This window comes from Miniopterus natalensis, chromosome 16 (genome assembly GCF_054644295.1).
Source record: "Miniopterus natalensis isolate mMinNat1 chromosome 16, mMinNat1.hap1, whole genome shotgun sequence".
NCBI classification, from domain to species: Eukaryota; Metazoa; Chordata; class Mammalia; order Chiroptera; family Miniopteridae; genus Miniopterus; species Miniopterus natalensis.
The window spans coordinates 43,597,961-43,613,024 of NC_142096.1; the positions used below are offsets into that span (position 1 = coordinate 43,597,961).

General features: G+C 47.6%; 1 protein-coding gene across 2 annotated transcripts; it reads left to right on the top strand.

The window, feature by feature from the left end:
- The first annotated feature begins 1,872 nt into the window (after positions 1-1,872).
- On the top strand, positions 1,873-12,831 carry ZNF623 (zinc finger protein 623). 2 transcript variants are annotated; one of them, XM_016222040.2, is made up of 2 exons: positions 1,873-1,973; positions 8,798-12,831. In XM_016222040.2, exon 2 carries the CDS (start codon positions 8,874-8,876, stop codon positions 10,380-10,382), a length of 1,509 nt encoding a protein of 502 aa, XP_016077526.1. In that variant the 5' UTR covers positions 1,873-1,973; positions 8,798-8,873; the 3' UTR covers positions 10,383-12,831. The 2 variants fall into 2 exon arrangements, with proteins under 2 accessions (XP_016077526.1, XP_016077525.1); XM_016222039.2 differs by lacking the exon at positions 1,873-1,973 and adding an exon at positions 7,262-7,536.
- Positions 12,832-15,064: the final 2,233 nt, after the last annotated feature.

The window sequence follows — 15,064 nt, forward strand, 5'->3', positions numbered from 1 at the left end:
ACACACACACACACACACACACACACCAAGAGTGTTTGAGATTTCCTATTAACATAAGGAGGTTTATCTGGAGGCAGCAGGACAGGCCTCTGAAAATGGATTGAGAGAGCACAGAAAACAGGCTGGTTTTGATTGTGAGGCCAGGATGAGGGTTCCCACTTGCAGGCAGGAACTTGGAGGGAACAGCCAGGCTTTCTTATCAGCTTGCCCAGATGAGTAGTCAAAGGAAGAGGGAGAGGTGAGGCTTAAAAGCTGCCAGCAGTCAGTTATCTAAACATAAAGACTACTACATCTTTATGCAGCAGTTTGTAGCTTCAGAAGTCCTCACAAATTAGTGTAGTGTTCACAATGTTTTTGTTTTTATTTTTATTTTTTTAAATATATCTTTATTGATTTCAGAGAGGGGAAGGGAGAGGGAGAGAGAGAGAAACATCAATGATGAGAGAGAGTCATTGATCAGCTGCCTCCTGCACGCTCCAGACCAGGGATCGAGCCTGCAGCCTGGGCATGTGCCCTAACTGAGAATCAAAGCGCAATCTCCTGGATCCTAGGCCAACGCTCAACCGCTGAGCCAAGCCTGGCTGGGTCACAATGTTTTTACATTTTGCATTATAAAATAATTCATATTTGTCTTAAGCATATATATTTGTAGGTCTAAAGGTCATGCATACAGCCTAATATTGAGAGAGAGTCCTCTGCAATAGTGCCTGAGCTGTGCTGGGTTTCAGCCTGGGCAGTGACAGCTTACCAGAAACTAAAACCCTTGTTTACATTGGGGGGTCAGGTCACTGTTAATGTAAGAAGTCACTCAAACCTGTAAAGAATTTTTATGCATTTATTTGAGCCAAACTGTCAACAATTCCCAGGAAGCCAGAACCTCAACTGACTGAGATAATACTCCAGGGAATGGAAGTTTTGCACTTTATTTTATACATTACAATCAAAAGAGGAGATGTGCCCAGCTGGGTGTGGCTCAGCGGTTGAGCATAGATCTAGAATCCAGGAAATTGTGGTTTGATTCTCAGTCAGGGCACATGCCCAGTTTGTGGGTTTGATCCCCAGTCAGGGGCGTGCAGGAGGCAGCCGATCAATGACGACTCTCCCATCATTGATGTTTCTATCTCTCCTTCCCTCTCCCTTCCTCTCTGAAACCAATAGATATTTTTTTTTAAAAAAAGGAGAGGCAAGTGGGTTACATGAAATCCATTGTTGATAGGTCGGGGAGGTGGGAGAAAGCAAAGCAGGGAAACCTCTCGGATTGGATCGGAAGTAAAATGATAGACACACACGTCTTTTACTTAGGTGGGTGCAGGATAGTTAACAGTCAGCAATTAACTCAGTAACAGTGAGGGGATTTGTGGTCTCTGCAGAGCACTCTGTACCCTGAGGGCTCTGGAAAAAGGAAAATTACTCTGACATTCCAATGATATGTTATCATAGGTGCAAAAAGATACCAGACGTGTTCAGTTAGGGTAAAGATTGACCTTTGTCAGGGAAGATACTAGCCTAGGACACGAGGACCCCCCCCCCCCTCCTTTTTAGTTAGAAAGTTTTCATTTCAGACCATCTTTTGCGGTTACTTTAGGTGTCTGAGTTTGCAAGGCTGCCACGCAGGCCTCCCTGAGCTTGCTAGGTGAGCAACCTTTTGGGCCACACCACTCTCAACGGTGCGTTAGCCCTCGCCCAGAGGCTGGAGATCCCCCAGCACCCAGACAGCCAAACACCCAAAGAGCAAAACACCAGGCACCCCCACTCCCCCCTCCGCTCTGGAGCCCGCCGGAAGTCCAGACCAACGAGAGGCCGCCCAGCCCTGGCCTGCCTAGAGCAGAACCGGAAGTTCTCAGGGCGGGGCCTGGGGCCGGTTTCCGGCCGGAATGCCCGAGGCCCTGCGGGCTTTGTCGGCAGGTCCTGCAGAGCCGGGGGGCCAGGGTTCTGTACAGAGCTGGAGCGGTCTTCTCGCGGGTGGGCGTCAGGTGAGTGGCGCCTTCGTGGCCGCGGGCAGGTGGGCTGAGCGCCGCCTTCCCCTCACAGGTGTCCCGGAGTCTGGCGTCTGTGAGCCGGTCTCCCGGCAGCCCCCACGGCCGTCGAGCGGGGCTGCCAGTTCGGCCCTTGGCCCGCAGGGAGAGGAGATACCCGGTTCCACTCTCTTGGCTCCTTTCCCGGTTCCAAGACACCCACTCAGCCGTGGAGCCTCTGGCTTAAGCGTCTGTGTCGTGCTTCTCTAGCCTCCTACCCTCTGCGGTGGCCTTGGGGTGGGGACAGGTGCGGGTAACCCTGCTGTTGCTCTAAGCCGGCCTCCTCTCCTTGGACCCGAGGGACCTCTCGAAACGAGGCTGGGAGAGCGGCCGGGGCCTTGAGCCTCTGTGCTGGAGGAGATGCAGAGCCGGTACCTGCCCTGGCCAGGGTAGAAGTGGACAGGAAGATGAGATGAACAGAATTTCCTTCCACCCTCAGTCCTGAAGGAGAATTGCCAGGTGGGGAGAGGTGGTTTAGCTGCACTGTCTTAGCTCTTTCCTGAAAGTTCCCTTTCCCTAGATGTTTTTATCAGTCCCAGTGGCCATCTCTCTGATACCAGGGACATTGTGTGCTGCCACTGGCTACATCATGGTCGTGGGGTGCTCAGGGCCTGAGATTTATTTCCCAAGGATGTTAGCTGGAGGCAGTTTGACTTCGGAGTTCGTGCTCATAATTGCCCTGCAGCGCTTCTCTACTCTGAGGCCCAGTCCCAATGAATGACAGAAGCATCCCAGAGATGCCAATCTAACCAAGTTTTCAGGTATAACTTGCTCCTATCCACAGAGATGGAACTTTTGTCCCTATTAAAGCTGTAACATTGTAAACAGCATCTTAATACTGTCAGTAACCACAGTATTCCTCTTATGGGAGATACAGAGAGAAATTGGGGAGAGGTTGCTGTTTTTTCACAAGCCTCCTCTTGTGGCTTCAGTCTCTCCTGGAGTGATGGTGATGGATTCCTGACTCTCCTGGAAAGGTCTTGGGAATGGTAGGGAGAGGGGGCAGAGCTGAGAAGGCCCAGACAGCATTTATGAACCAGAGATGGAATGGTTGGTCAGGGAAGTAGCTGACCCATGACAGCAGTGCATTTGAAGCAGTTCAGGCATGTGCAGTACTGCCTCAGGTCATGGAAGATGACAGGTGAAAGGACACTGGACTTGTCAGGAAAGAAGATTGTTGGCATCCTTGGGCAGAGCCCTGGGAGCAGAAACCAAATGGCCGTGGGGTGGGGAGGAGGAGATGGCACTTAAGCAAGCCACTTTCCTGAACCTCATGGATGGCTGTGAGAAGAACGTAAGAAAACAAGGGAAGCACACACCAGTGCTCAGTTCCCTTCATCACGCAGTGGCAGGAGCACAGGTATGGCAGTGGCAGCTGTGGGTCAGCCACTGGTGTAGGTCGTGAAGAGCTCTAGTCCATGTCTCACTCAGGGGCCCCTGCTTTACTTTTCTTGTTATTCTCAAGGCTGAAACCTTCCTACTTCCTTTCTTTAGGCCGAAATCAACAGACAATGACTCTGACTGACCTGGGAGCCCAAGGCCGTAATGCCCCTTTACCAGTGCGGATGTGAGAACAGTTTCTAGTGCCACCCCCTTGCCACCCCAAAGCCACTCAGGGCTGCTCACAGGTTCCCACTCCCATATTCAGCTCCTGCTCATTTCCAGCACTGAGGATTGCCCCATCTCTTTCAACATCAACTCTGCATTTAGACAATTCATGTTCCATTTATCCAGCAAATTCTAGATAACGGAAGGGTGGGCCATGCTAGCCCATTGTCGTGTGGAAGCAGAAGTCTGGTGTATTTCATTCAGGTTTTTTTTTCTTTGTCTTTTTTCTCATCAGTGAGGTAGATGGTTCATTCAGGTTTCTTTAAATGAAAGAGTATCAGTTTAATTTTTCTTGACAGAAGAAAAAGGAGCTAAGCAGAAACTGAAAGATTGCTGATTATTAGATGAATGTATATTCAAAGCAAAGTATATTTTGAAGACTTCCTCTAAAGTTAAAAAAATTGTAAAAGCAATTAAGAGGCACATATGTATATTTAAAGCTATATCCCTGTGAGCAGATGCAAGCTGTTTTCAGGTAGTAATAGTCATTTTAAACTTAAAAATCAGAAGATATCACTTACTTCCAACACAAAAACCAACATCCTACTCCTCTTCTTTTAAATTAAGAAAAATAACAAGGCTTAAAATGTAAGCTTACTTTTATAATACTCATTCCAGCTGATCTAATCAAAATATCCTGTAAAAATGACAGATTACACTTGGGAAGGAGAACAAACTTTTCACAATAGGGAATGGGTACTGGAGGAAGACAGGCCTGGACTTGAACCTTAATTCTGCCACGTACGGGCTTAGTGATCTTGGGTAGTTGAGTGTCATAGTCTCCGTTTCCTCATCTGTAAAGTAAAGTAAATACTCATCAGGTTTGGAGGAGTGTTAGAGACAATGCAGGTCCATTGTTAAGCACTGTGCCTGGTTCAGGTTCAAGGGCTCCTAATAGTACCCCTCCGTACCCCCAGTTCTGAACCAGTGAGGCATATGAGGAGTAACCTGTTGCCTTTCTGCTAGTCACAGGGTAGGATGGAGTGACACTGGAGTTCTTCAGGCTAAGGGCTAGTTAGACTTTCCTTCCTGCTCCCAGGCAGCATGGGCTGGCTGCAGCATCTCCTCAGGGGGCCTGTCCCCCACAATGCTGCAGGCTGGTAAGAGCAGAGCGGACTGCACCCTGTGGAGGAGGAGGTGCTGTGTGCCTACATGTGTTCCCACATCTTTCATTTGGTGAACTCTGCACCTCAGGGAACACCCCTCAGGACACCAGAAACACAGGGACAAATGTTCCCTCCAGCGCCTGATCCATCGTAGGGACTCAGTGAGTGAGTGCCTGTGATGGTGATACCATCTAAAGCACTCAGGACATCTGTGGGATGAACTTGAAGAGTGCCAGGATATAAATGGGGAGGTGTTGGAGGTAGATGGGCATCTTGTCTTTATTTCTGAAAATTGTGCATGTACGTGAGCGGGTGACTTTAAGGAGAGGCCTGGATGAATATATCTAAATAGCTAACAGTACTTATCTGTTGAACTTTTGGGGATTTTTAAGTTTTTCTCAGCATAGTTTTAGTTTTATATCTTGAAAAGTAACTAGTTAAAAGTAATTCTTATAAATAGGTGACAGATTATTTTAAACCAAGTTAGTGGGACTTTAACTCAGAAGAACGTTCTCAGTTACTGCCACCGGGCAGTGGCTATACGTGCTGTGTCGTGGCCACACTGAGTGGGCCACTGCTGCAGAAGCTGTGCTGCCAGACCAGTTGGCACATCTTGTGCTCAGCTTCTCATTGTCATCAGTTAGTGGCATGCGAATCCCGTTCCCTTTTCATCCCTGGAAGCGTTACATCCAATGGTCAAGTAGTTTATTAGCCTTTTTCAGCGTGGTTTCAAATTGCTGTAACAGATTCAAAAATAATGTTTCCAAGCAGGAAACTTGATTTCTCATGTTCCTTCTCATAGGCAGGTGGTGGCTGCACCCCTCATTCTCCAGAAGCCTAGCTACTGTGCCTTATCCGTGTGCCCCTGTGGGTGGGAGACAGGCCGTGTGCACACATGCCTTCTGTTTCTGTCTCCCTGCTGGACCTGTCACGGTCACATCCAACCTCAGGGGACTCTAGGAAATGTAGTCATTAGCTGGGTAGCCATGTGTCTACTAAAATCTCAAGTGGGATTGCTGTCACTCAAAGGAAGCAGGGATGCTGGGCAGTGTTATTCTCTGCCACAGTTTACCCCACTGGCCACCCTTCATCCCAGCCAGACTCTGGTGGCGCCAGTGCAGCTTCCCACAGTCACAGTCTAAACTCAGTCCCAGCCTCCCGAGTGCTATCTCCAACACCCAGTGAAAGAGCTGGGTGACCAGGGTCGTTGAAGAGACCCACCCATCAAGCAAGGGGAAGAGCCCCAGACCCACCACAGTCGCTGGTCCTCAGCTGCAATGGATCACAGTGGAATTTGCACATGTCCTGATGGGAGGTACAAAAGTGAAGCAGTACTAGGACATGTGGCCCAGCAGTCACACTACTGATGGGCACCCCATAGAAATGAGGGCCCATCTGCCAGAAGACAGGACAGGAGCCTTTATAGGGGCTTATTCATGGCCCCAACTACAAACCACCCAGGTGTCTGTGCCTGGGAAGGTGGAACGTGAACTGTGATGTATCCACGTAGGAGGGACTTTCAGAGGCACAATATTGAGTGTTAGCAGATATCTCTGGGGTGATGAAAATGTTCTGGAACCAATTAGTTGGTGGTGATATTGCCACAACTGTAGAAATGTTCTAGAAAATACTGAATCATGCACTTTATTATTTTTTTAATGTTTTTATTCAAAGGGAGGAAAGGAGAGGGGGAGAGAGATAGAAACATCTATAATGAGATAGAGTCACCAACTGGCTGCCTTCTCTACACACCCCATGGGGAATGAGCCTGCAACCAGGCATGTGCCCTGACCAGGAATCGAACTGTGACCTCCTGGTTCATAGGTCGACACCAATGACAGCCATGCCAGCAAGGTTGAATTGTGCATTTTAAAATGGTGAGTTTTATGGTATGTGAAATGTATTTCAATAAAAGTGGGCACATTTTGAGAAAAGCAGAAGAGAACATACTGTATGATTCCATGTAAATAAAATTTTAAAATGGGATGAACTCACCTATAGTAAGAGAAATGGTTACCATGGGGGGGGGAGCCTTTCTGGCCACAGATGTGGTCTGTGTTGACTAGGGCTATGGTTCCTCAGGTGTACGTGATGACTTCATCAGGATGTTGCACTTTATGGAAATTGTAGCTCAGGTAAAAAAAACCATGTTGGAAGGGTGCCCTGTGCTCTGTCCTCTGATGCATCCTTGTGCTTGGCAGCCACATAGGAAGTGGGTTTGCAGCGGCCCTGTTTCCTACCAGTGCATATTGGGGTCGAGCAGTGACCTTGTGGCAGCATCCAGATGGAGCTCCCTGAAAGTGGAGTCAACTGGGGAGAGCTCTCAGGTGATGCACCTGTGAAGGCAGGATTGGGCAGTGGGATTCAAACAGCTGTGGCTGATCCCAGGGGGCTATCTTCCAGGCATCACTGGGGTAAGGGAGGCCCTCCAAGATTCCTGGCCCTTAATGTGCACAGCACCCAGCTGTCATGGAGGGATTTTGCTACTGTAATTAAGGTGCCAAGTCAGCTGCCATAGGAGCCCTTGGGAAGCAGGGTTTTCTGCAGCTTGTCACTGAAGACACAGCAGAGAGGAATCAATGAGTTCCTGTCTGGAGGATACAGGTGGCCCTGAGGAACTGACCGCCAGCAAGGAAACAGATGCTGGCCTGCGACTACAAGGGACTGAATTCTGTCAACAATACGAGTTTGAAAATGGATTTTCCCAGAGCTTCCAGATGAGCCCTCAGCCTTGATGACACCTGTGACCTTGAGCAAAGTCCCAGTCATGTTGGGTTGACTTTTGGCCTACAGCATTGAGGTGACAGGTGTGTGCTGTTTTCTGCTGCTAAACTTGTGAATTGCTATGCAGAGATGGATAGCTCCATGTGGGCCTTCCTGTGAGAGGGCACAGCCTTGGGGGAGACAGATTCTAGTCCGAGAATTCTAGAGCTGCAGGGAGGGTGTTACTCTGATATCCCAGAGACCATCAGTGTCTTGAGTCTCCCTCTATGGATTGGTTTCGTCTGTGTTTGAACTTTACGTAAATGGAATCATATAATATGAACTCTGTGCCTGGCTTCTTTTCTCAGCATCACATCTGTCAGATTTGCCTGTGCTTTTGTGTAGGGCAGTCCTAATTCCTTGCTGAATGCCATTCCCTTAGAATCCTTGTCGATGGAGCTCTGGATGGCTGTGACTAGTGCTGCTATGAACATCTCCACTCTAGACCTGTGCAGGGCAGGACTTGTGTCCTTGGGTAGATGAAAGGGGTGGGTTTTAGTGCTCAAGGGGAGGTGTTTGCCTTATATTGGATCAAGGACAGCTTTAACCCATGTCACAGGGAGGGCATGGTGTAGGAACACACCCAGGTAGGTTGGCACATGTGGGAGAAAGGGAACATTCTCATCTCATTGCTTGTCGTCAGCCAAGGAGGAGGAGGCAGGGTTAGACATTTGATAAAAGAATAGAAATCAGGAAATGGTCTCCTAGGAGAGTTAGGGCAGTGTAGAAATTGCTCAGGGCGCCGTTAGGCAAAGCGTTCAAGAACGTAGGGAGCTCAGCAGTGATGCATACACAGATAGGAAGCAAGCAGAATTCAACTTGAGCAGGGTTTCCCACATAAGTATGATAGAGGAAGAAAAGGGCAGGGGAGTTAGGATCAATATGCAAGAGAATGGTTTTAATATATAACCCAAGTGAATATAAAACCGCAGACCAGGGGATCTAAATTGATGAGGAGGGAAGGGAGGACATGAAGGAATGAGGGACAACAAAGAGGTGGTAAGATTGGTAAATTTGTGTTTCTTTGGAAATACATCTTGATTTTGGTAATTCAAGTCATATCCCTACCCACTGGGCACCCGACCAGTCTATCCCCTGGAGTTGGATGGTGGAGCCCCAAGGAAGCCTTCCCAAATGGGGCGGCTGTTTGAGGGTAAGACAAGTGCTGTGGTCACCGTGTGTTGGGTCAAGAGTGTGAGCGGAGGATACATTTTCCTCTCGGTGGATGTGTTTTACCTCCACCCACTCCAGTGGGTTCCTGTCTGTTAATGAGGAAAAAGATGACCATGTTCTATTTTATTTTAGATTCTGATGTAGGAACTGGTGACGAGAAGGTGACTCTGCAGCCTGAATTTCTGAGGATGGATGTCCGCATACGACAATGTCAGGAACACTCACAGTGATGGAGCCCCCTGCCCCTGAGTCGGGGGGGGTTGCTGAACCCAGATTAGGGGGGCTTTTGGGAAACCTGGAAGGGCAGAGTCTGCAGAACTCCCTGTCTCAGGAGGTTGGTCTCAAGCAGGTGACAGTTACTCACTGGAGGATCCAAACAGGAGAGGCAGCCCAAGTGGGAAGTGAGTCAGGAGGCAGCCCAGTTCTGAGCTCAAACCTCCTCATCCTTCAGAGAGAACTTATAGAAGGGGAAGCACACCCATGTGAGACTTGTGGCAAAAGCTTCCCATTTACTTCAGACCAAGTTAGACATCAGATTTCTCATACTGGGGAGAAACCTTACAAATGTGACCAGTGTGGGAAAGGCTTCAGCCAGAGCTCCAACATTGCTGAGCACCAGAGCGTTCACAGCAGAGATAGACTCTATGTGTGTAATGCTTGTGGGAAAGACTTCGCTCACTATGCAGATCTCATTGAGCATCAGAGAGCACATGCAGGACAAAAGCCATTCAAGTGCACTCAGTGTGGGAAAGCTTTCTGTCACAGCTCAGACCTGATTCGACACCAGCGCGTTCATACCCTAGAGAGGCCTTTTGAATGCAAAGAATGTGGGAAAGGCTTCAGTCAGAGTTCGTTACTCATTCGACATCAGAGAATTCACACGGGAGAAAGACCCTATGAGTGTAATGAATGCGGAAAATCCTTCATTAGGAGCTCAAGCCTTATTCGACATTATCAGATCCACACAGAAGTGAAACAGTATGAATGTAAGGAATGTGGAAAGGCCTTCCGTCATCGCTCAGACCTCATTGAACATCAGAGAATTCACACTGGAGAGAGGCCCTTTGAATGTAATGAATGTGGGAAAGCCTTTATTCGGAGCTCAAAGCTTATCCAGCATCAGAGGATCCACACTGGAGAGAGGCCTTATGTTTGCAATGAGTGTGGGAAGCGCTTCAGCCAGACTTCAAACTTTACTCAGCATCAGAGAATTCACACCGGAGAGAAACTCTACGAATGTAATGAATGTGGGAAAGCTTTCTTCCTGAGTTCATACCTTATTCGACACCAGAAAATTCACACTGGAGAGAGGGTATATGAATGTAAAGAATGTGGGAAAGCTTTTCTCCAGAAAGCTCATCTCACAGAACATCAGAAAATCCACACTGGGGACAGGCCCTTTGAATGTAAGGACTGTGGGAAAGCCTTCATCCAGAGTTCCAAGCTGCTTCTCCATCAGATCATTCATACTGGAGAAAAGCCCTACGTGTGTAGTTATTGTGGGAAAGGGTTTATTCAGAGATCAAACTTCCTTCAACATCAGAAAATTCACTCTGAAGAGAAACTCTATGAATGTAGTCAGTACAGGAAAGATTTCAGTTCTCCAAACTTTAAAAATAATCAAGGTGTTCACCAAGAGAGACTTTCCCTGAGTAAAACCCCCATACATTTGGGTGAGAAATCTGTAAGTCAGAGGGAACATACAGATAGCTTATAAAGTATTCTCCAACTCAGTGATGTTTGGGGAGTGTCATGAGTCCTGAATCACGTGGCTTTGGACATGTCAGCATTTCCCAGAGTCATGGATGGGCCTGCTTTAGGAGTGGGCTGCCACCTATGTTTGCAGCAGTGCCGGATGGCTGTCGTCTGCTAGGAACATGTGTCCTCAGGAGAACCACCTGACGACAGCTGACTCTGAGCTGGAATAGTTTGGGGGCAGGAGCTAGGTCTTGAAAAGTTTCTAGATTTTACTGCACACAGTTCATCCCTGACTTAAATCCCCTTTGAAGGAGAACAATCCAGTCATTACTTTAAACAGTATTATGTAGCAATTTTGATCTATCAAAAAGGCAAGTTGGAGCCCTAGCCAGATTTGCTCAGTGGTTAGAGCGTCAGCCTTAGAACTAAGGCTTCTGGGTTCCATTCCTGCCAAGGGTGCATACCTCAGTTGCAGGTTCAGCCTGGTCGGGGCACGTGCAGGAGGCAACCAATTGATGTCTCTCTCACATCAATGTTTCTCCTCCTTCCAGTCTCTGAAAAGCAATGGAAAAAATATCTTCAGGTGAGGATTTAAAGAAAAGGCAAGTTAGTTGGAGAAGTACTTATTTAAAGCCACAAGTTGGTTCCCTGTGGTCCTTAGGACATTCTAAGCCTCCTTTCCTGAATCCTGAGGTCTTTTGCTTCTTGGAGCCGTGTCTCCTACCACCTAACTCAGTGTTGCAGCAACATTAACTGCTGTTCCTGAATCCAAGCTCTCCCTGCTTCCTTGCCTCCAGCCTTGTTTGAATGTCTCCTCACTTCACCTGGTTAACTCCTCATCATGAGTCAAGACCACTGTGGCATCATGTCATGCTCAGCCCTGTCCCCCTCTGGGCTTCTGTCCCTCAGTTCTCACCTGTTACTACACTTATTTTGATATATAAGAATTGTGTATGTGTGTATATATATCTTCCATTACACTGCTCATTCTTTAAGGACAATGGTAACATCTGATTGATTTGTGTGTCCCTTGTGTCTAGTGCAAGACAATAAAAAGCACACCCCACGTCTTTGTATGTGGTGCCTCTCCTACTTTGTCCTTCTGTACTGCTATTTTAAAACCCTTGGATTTTTGTTGTTGTTTTATAAACTGTAATCTACTGGTCTGTTGGAAATACCTTCTTTTTTAGCCCGGTTGATGTCTGCTGCTTGCCCTTAAGCCAGAAGTTGCAGGCAGTGGCCAGTGTAAGCCTAGTGCCCTCATATTTGCTGCCATCAGAGCTCAGCCATGACCATGCACTTTCTTTGGGGAGCATTGTCTTTCCTTAGTTGCCTATGCATCTTTCTGGTTCACTCCAGGGCATAGAGTCGCAGTGCACTACATAACTTCTTTCTATCTTAGCAGTCCAGGACTGAACTCAACTCTTCTGTTACTCCCCGCCCTTTAGCTCATTTTGTCATTTATTTGAAAATGTATTGACCTGTAAGGACCAGCGGGAAGTCCTGGGAAAATAGGACTATCCAACCCGATGCCATTCCAAGTCTGATGGGGAAGCCAGATCATGGCACACTGAGCAAAATGTAGAAATATACGCATGTGTAGGAGCAGAGGCGAGGAGGTGACAGACGTAACGAAGATCTGCGACAGCTTCACAGAAGAGGTAGCATTTGAACTGGTCTATGGAGAAAAGTAGACATTTGTCAGAGAATAAGGAACTAAAGGAAATCTGAACAGAAACGGGGCATTGCAGATTCCTCTTGGTGGAGCTGTTCTGAAGCAGGCAGGTTTATTACACAGCGGGTAACTGCCTAGCGAGACCACGTTAGTTGTTGACTGAATTTTCTTTATATGAACATTAATCAAAACCACTTTTGAAATTGTATAAAATGTGTTTTTTCTTTTTGCCCATGAATGCATATTTTGAGTTAACAAATTCCAGCAACCCTAGAAGTCTCAAGGGAATAAATAGTTCAAAAAGGGCCTACAGTACTTTCTGGAGAACTCACCATTTGAAGTGTAGGCGGAGGTATTACTAGACCACCTTAACTTTGTTGAGGTCAAGTTTCCACACAGTAAAACACCTGTTTTAAGTGTACAGAGTTTTAATGTACACCCGTGTAACCACCTTCATAATCAGAAAAAGAATATTTCTATCATCCAAAGGCTCCCTTTTGCTGTTTCTCAGTTAATCCCACCCCAGCCCCATGTAACCACTTTCTGTTGGTGTAGAGAAGCTTTGCTTTTTCTAGGACTTTATATAAATGGACGCATGTACTATGTAATCTTTTACGTCTCACTTTCATTTTGGCATGTTTTAAAGATTCCACCCAGTGTAGTTTTGTGTTATAGTAGCTCTTTGCTGAGTCATGTTTGATTGTATAAACCATTTATTCATCTGTTGTAGAAACTTGAGTTTCCAGTTTGGACTATTAAGAATAAAACTGCTATGAGCATTTGTATAAAAGTATTTATTTGGACATGCCTTTTATTTTTCTTGGGTAAATGACTAGGAATTTAATTGCTGAGTTATAACTGCGTTTTTAACTTTATAAAAAATTGCCAGCCCTGGCCTGTGGCTTGGTTGGTTGGAGTATTGTCCTATACACGGAAAGGTGGTGGGTTTGAGTCCCAGTGGGGGCACATACCCAGGTTGCAGGTTCGATCCCCAGTTGGGGCGCGTGCAGGAAACAGACAATAGATATTTCACTCTCACATTGATGTTTCTCCCTCTCCCTTCCTCTCTCTAAAAAATCAATAAAAGCATGCCCTCAAGGATTTAAAAAGATTGCCAAAAATTTCTCCATACTGACTGTACCATTTTATACTCCCACCACAGTGTGTCAGGGTTCCAGCTGCTCCATATCTGCACCAATACTTGGCACTGTCACTCCTCTAACTCCATCCCAGTGGAGTTTGTGTCTTCTGCACCAAGTGGTGGTGCTGAGTACCTTCTTACGTGCATGTTGCTGTCCGTATGGTCCCTGTGATATGTCCACGACTTTTGGGTGGTTTGTCTTCTTATTATTGACTTGTAAGACTCTTTTGAGTATTCTAGATGAAAGTCTTTTTCCAAATACAGTCTTTGGCCTTTTCATTTTCTTAATGGCACAGTGACTGTGGGAGAGCCTTCAAGCAGAAAGTCAACCTTCTCCAGCATCAGCTGGTGCCCAGTGGGAGAGGCCTTTCTGCTGTGTGGACTGCGGGAAGCCTTCCGTACCAATGAGCACTTTTGCCACCACCGGAGGCCCACCGTGGGGAGATGCCTTACATGTGCGACCAGTGTGGCAAGGCCTCCCAGTGGTCCAAGGGCTTCAGTATCCACCAGGACTGCACCTGACCAGGAGGTCCTACAAGTGCAACTGCTGCAGGAAAAGCTTCCACCACCTAGGCTTCTTCACCAGGCACCAGAAAGCCCACAGGAACAGACAGGGCTAGGAGCCCCACAGCATGTGTCTGCAACTGTCTGGTACTGTAGTAGCTGGGCGCTCCTAACAATGTGGCAGGAAGAAGACTTCTTATTTCTAGAATCGCAGGAAAGCTACCATCAGAGCTCCCTAGATCCCCTGAGCAGCTCTGCCAGGAGAAGTGGGTCCAAGGAGCATGGCAGCCCCTGTACCAGCAGGCTCAGTGTAGAGGCACAACCCAGCCAGTTGAGCCCTAGAGTCCAGGCCAAGACAGGGAGGACCAGGCAGGCTCCCTCCCTGTCCACATGGCCTTCCTTAGCAGGTTGGGATGCTGCCAGCACTCACCTCGTGCCCTGATGCACCTCACCTGCCCACTGCCCTGCTCTCTGGCCACTGCTCATGTTGGCATGTGCTCTAGCCCAGCCTACTTGGGCTCACTGTCCCCTCTGAGGGGTCTCCCCATATAATCTTGGTGCCTGGTGTCCCTCCTACCCCTGCTGAGATGACTGGAAGCTGAACGGGGTCAGTGGCTCTTTTTTGGCAGGGGACATGGCTGCGAGTGGGCTTGTTCTGATCTCTGGCTTAGAGATCTTGGGGAAGAGCTCCAGGCCACCAGTGACAGGGAAACCCCCACAACACCAGCCTGATGAGCAGTGATGACCTGGGGCAGGAACCACAGAGCAGTAGGCAGGTGGTGAGAGGACAGAGGATGGGTGTCACAGTCAGAGGGGGGCTCAGACTGTCCCTTGCACTGCTGGGCATCCCACACGGCCACGCTCCGGCCTGCAGGGTGGCACTCTTCTCCACCCGCACGAGTAGTCAGGACAGCCACTGGCTGGGCCAGACCAGGCCTGAATTTGAGCAGCTTGTTTAGAGGGACAAGCCAGAAAGCTGTGCAAGGAATAAGGAGCTAGCATAAGGACTTTTAAAGTAAACTCTGAAGCATAGCATACATACAAATATGTCCCAAATGGTAAGTATGCAAGAGAATGAATTTTCACAAAGAACGTAACAGTGGCCAATCTATGAGTGATGTGGTTGTCCATAGGTTCTAAACCTGGAAGATGTGATGGAAATAGAAAGTGTTCTCAGGGTTAGGGGAGAGGTAAAGATAGGATCTTCATGAATTATGAGCTTAAATGTGCACGCTAACATTTTTCAGATGACCACTGAAAAAGAAGAGTATGATTTCCACAAAGTAGAAAAGCAAACGAAATGGGGGAGGGGTCCAGCTGAAACATAAAATAAGAAAATTCAGAAACTATGACATAAACTGATATAAAGCAATACTGCTAT

Coding starts and splice junctions, on each gene's coding strand:
- ZNF623 (XM_016222040.2), top strand. CDS start 8,874: ATGTCAGGAACACTCACAGTGATGGAGCCCCCTGCCCCTGAGTCGGGG.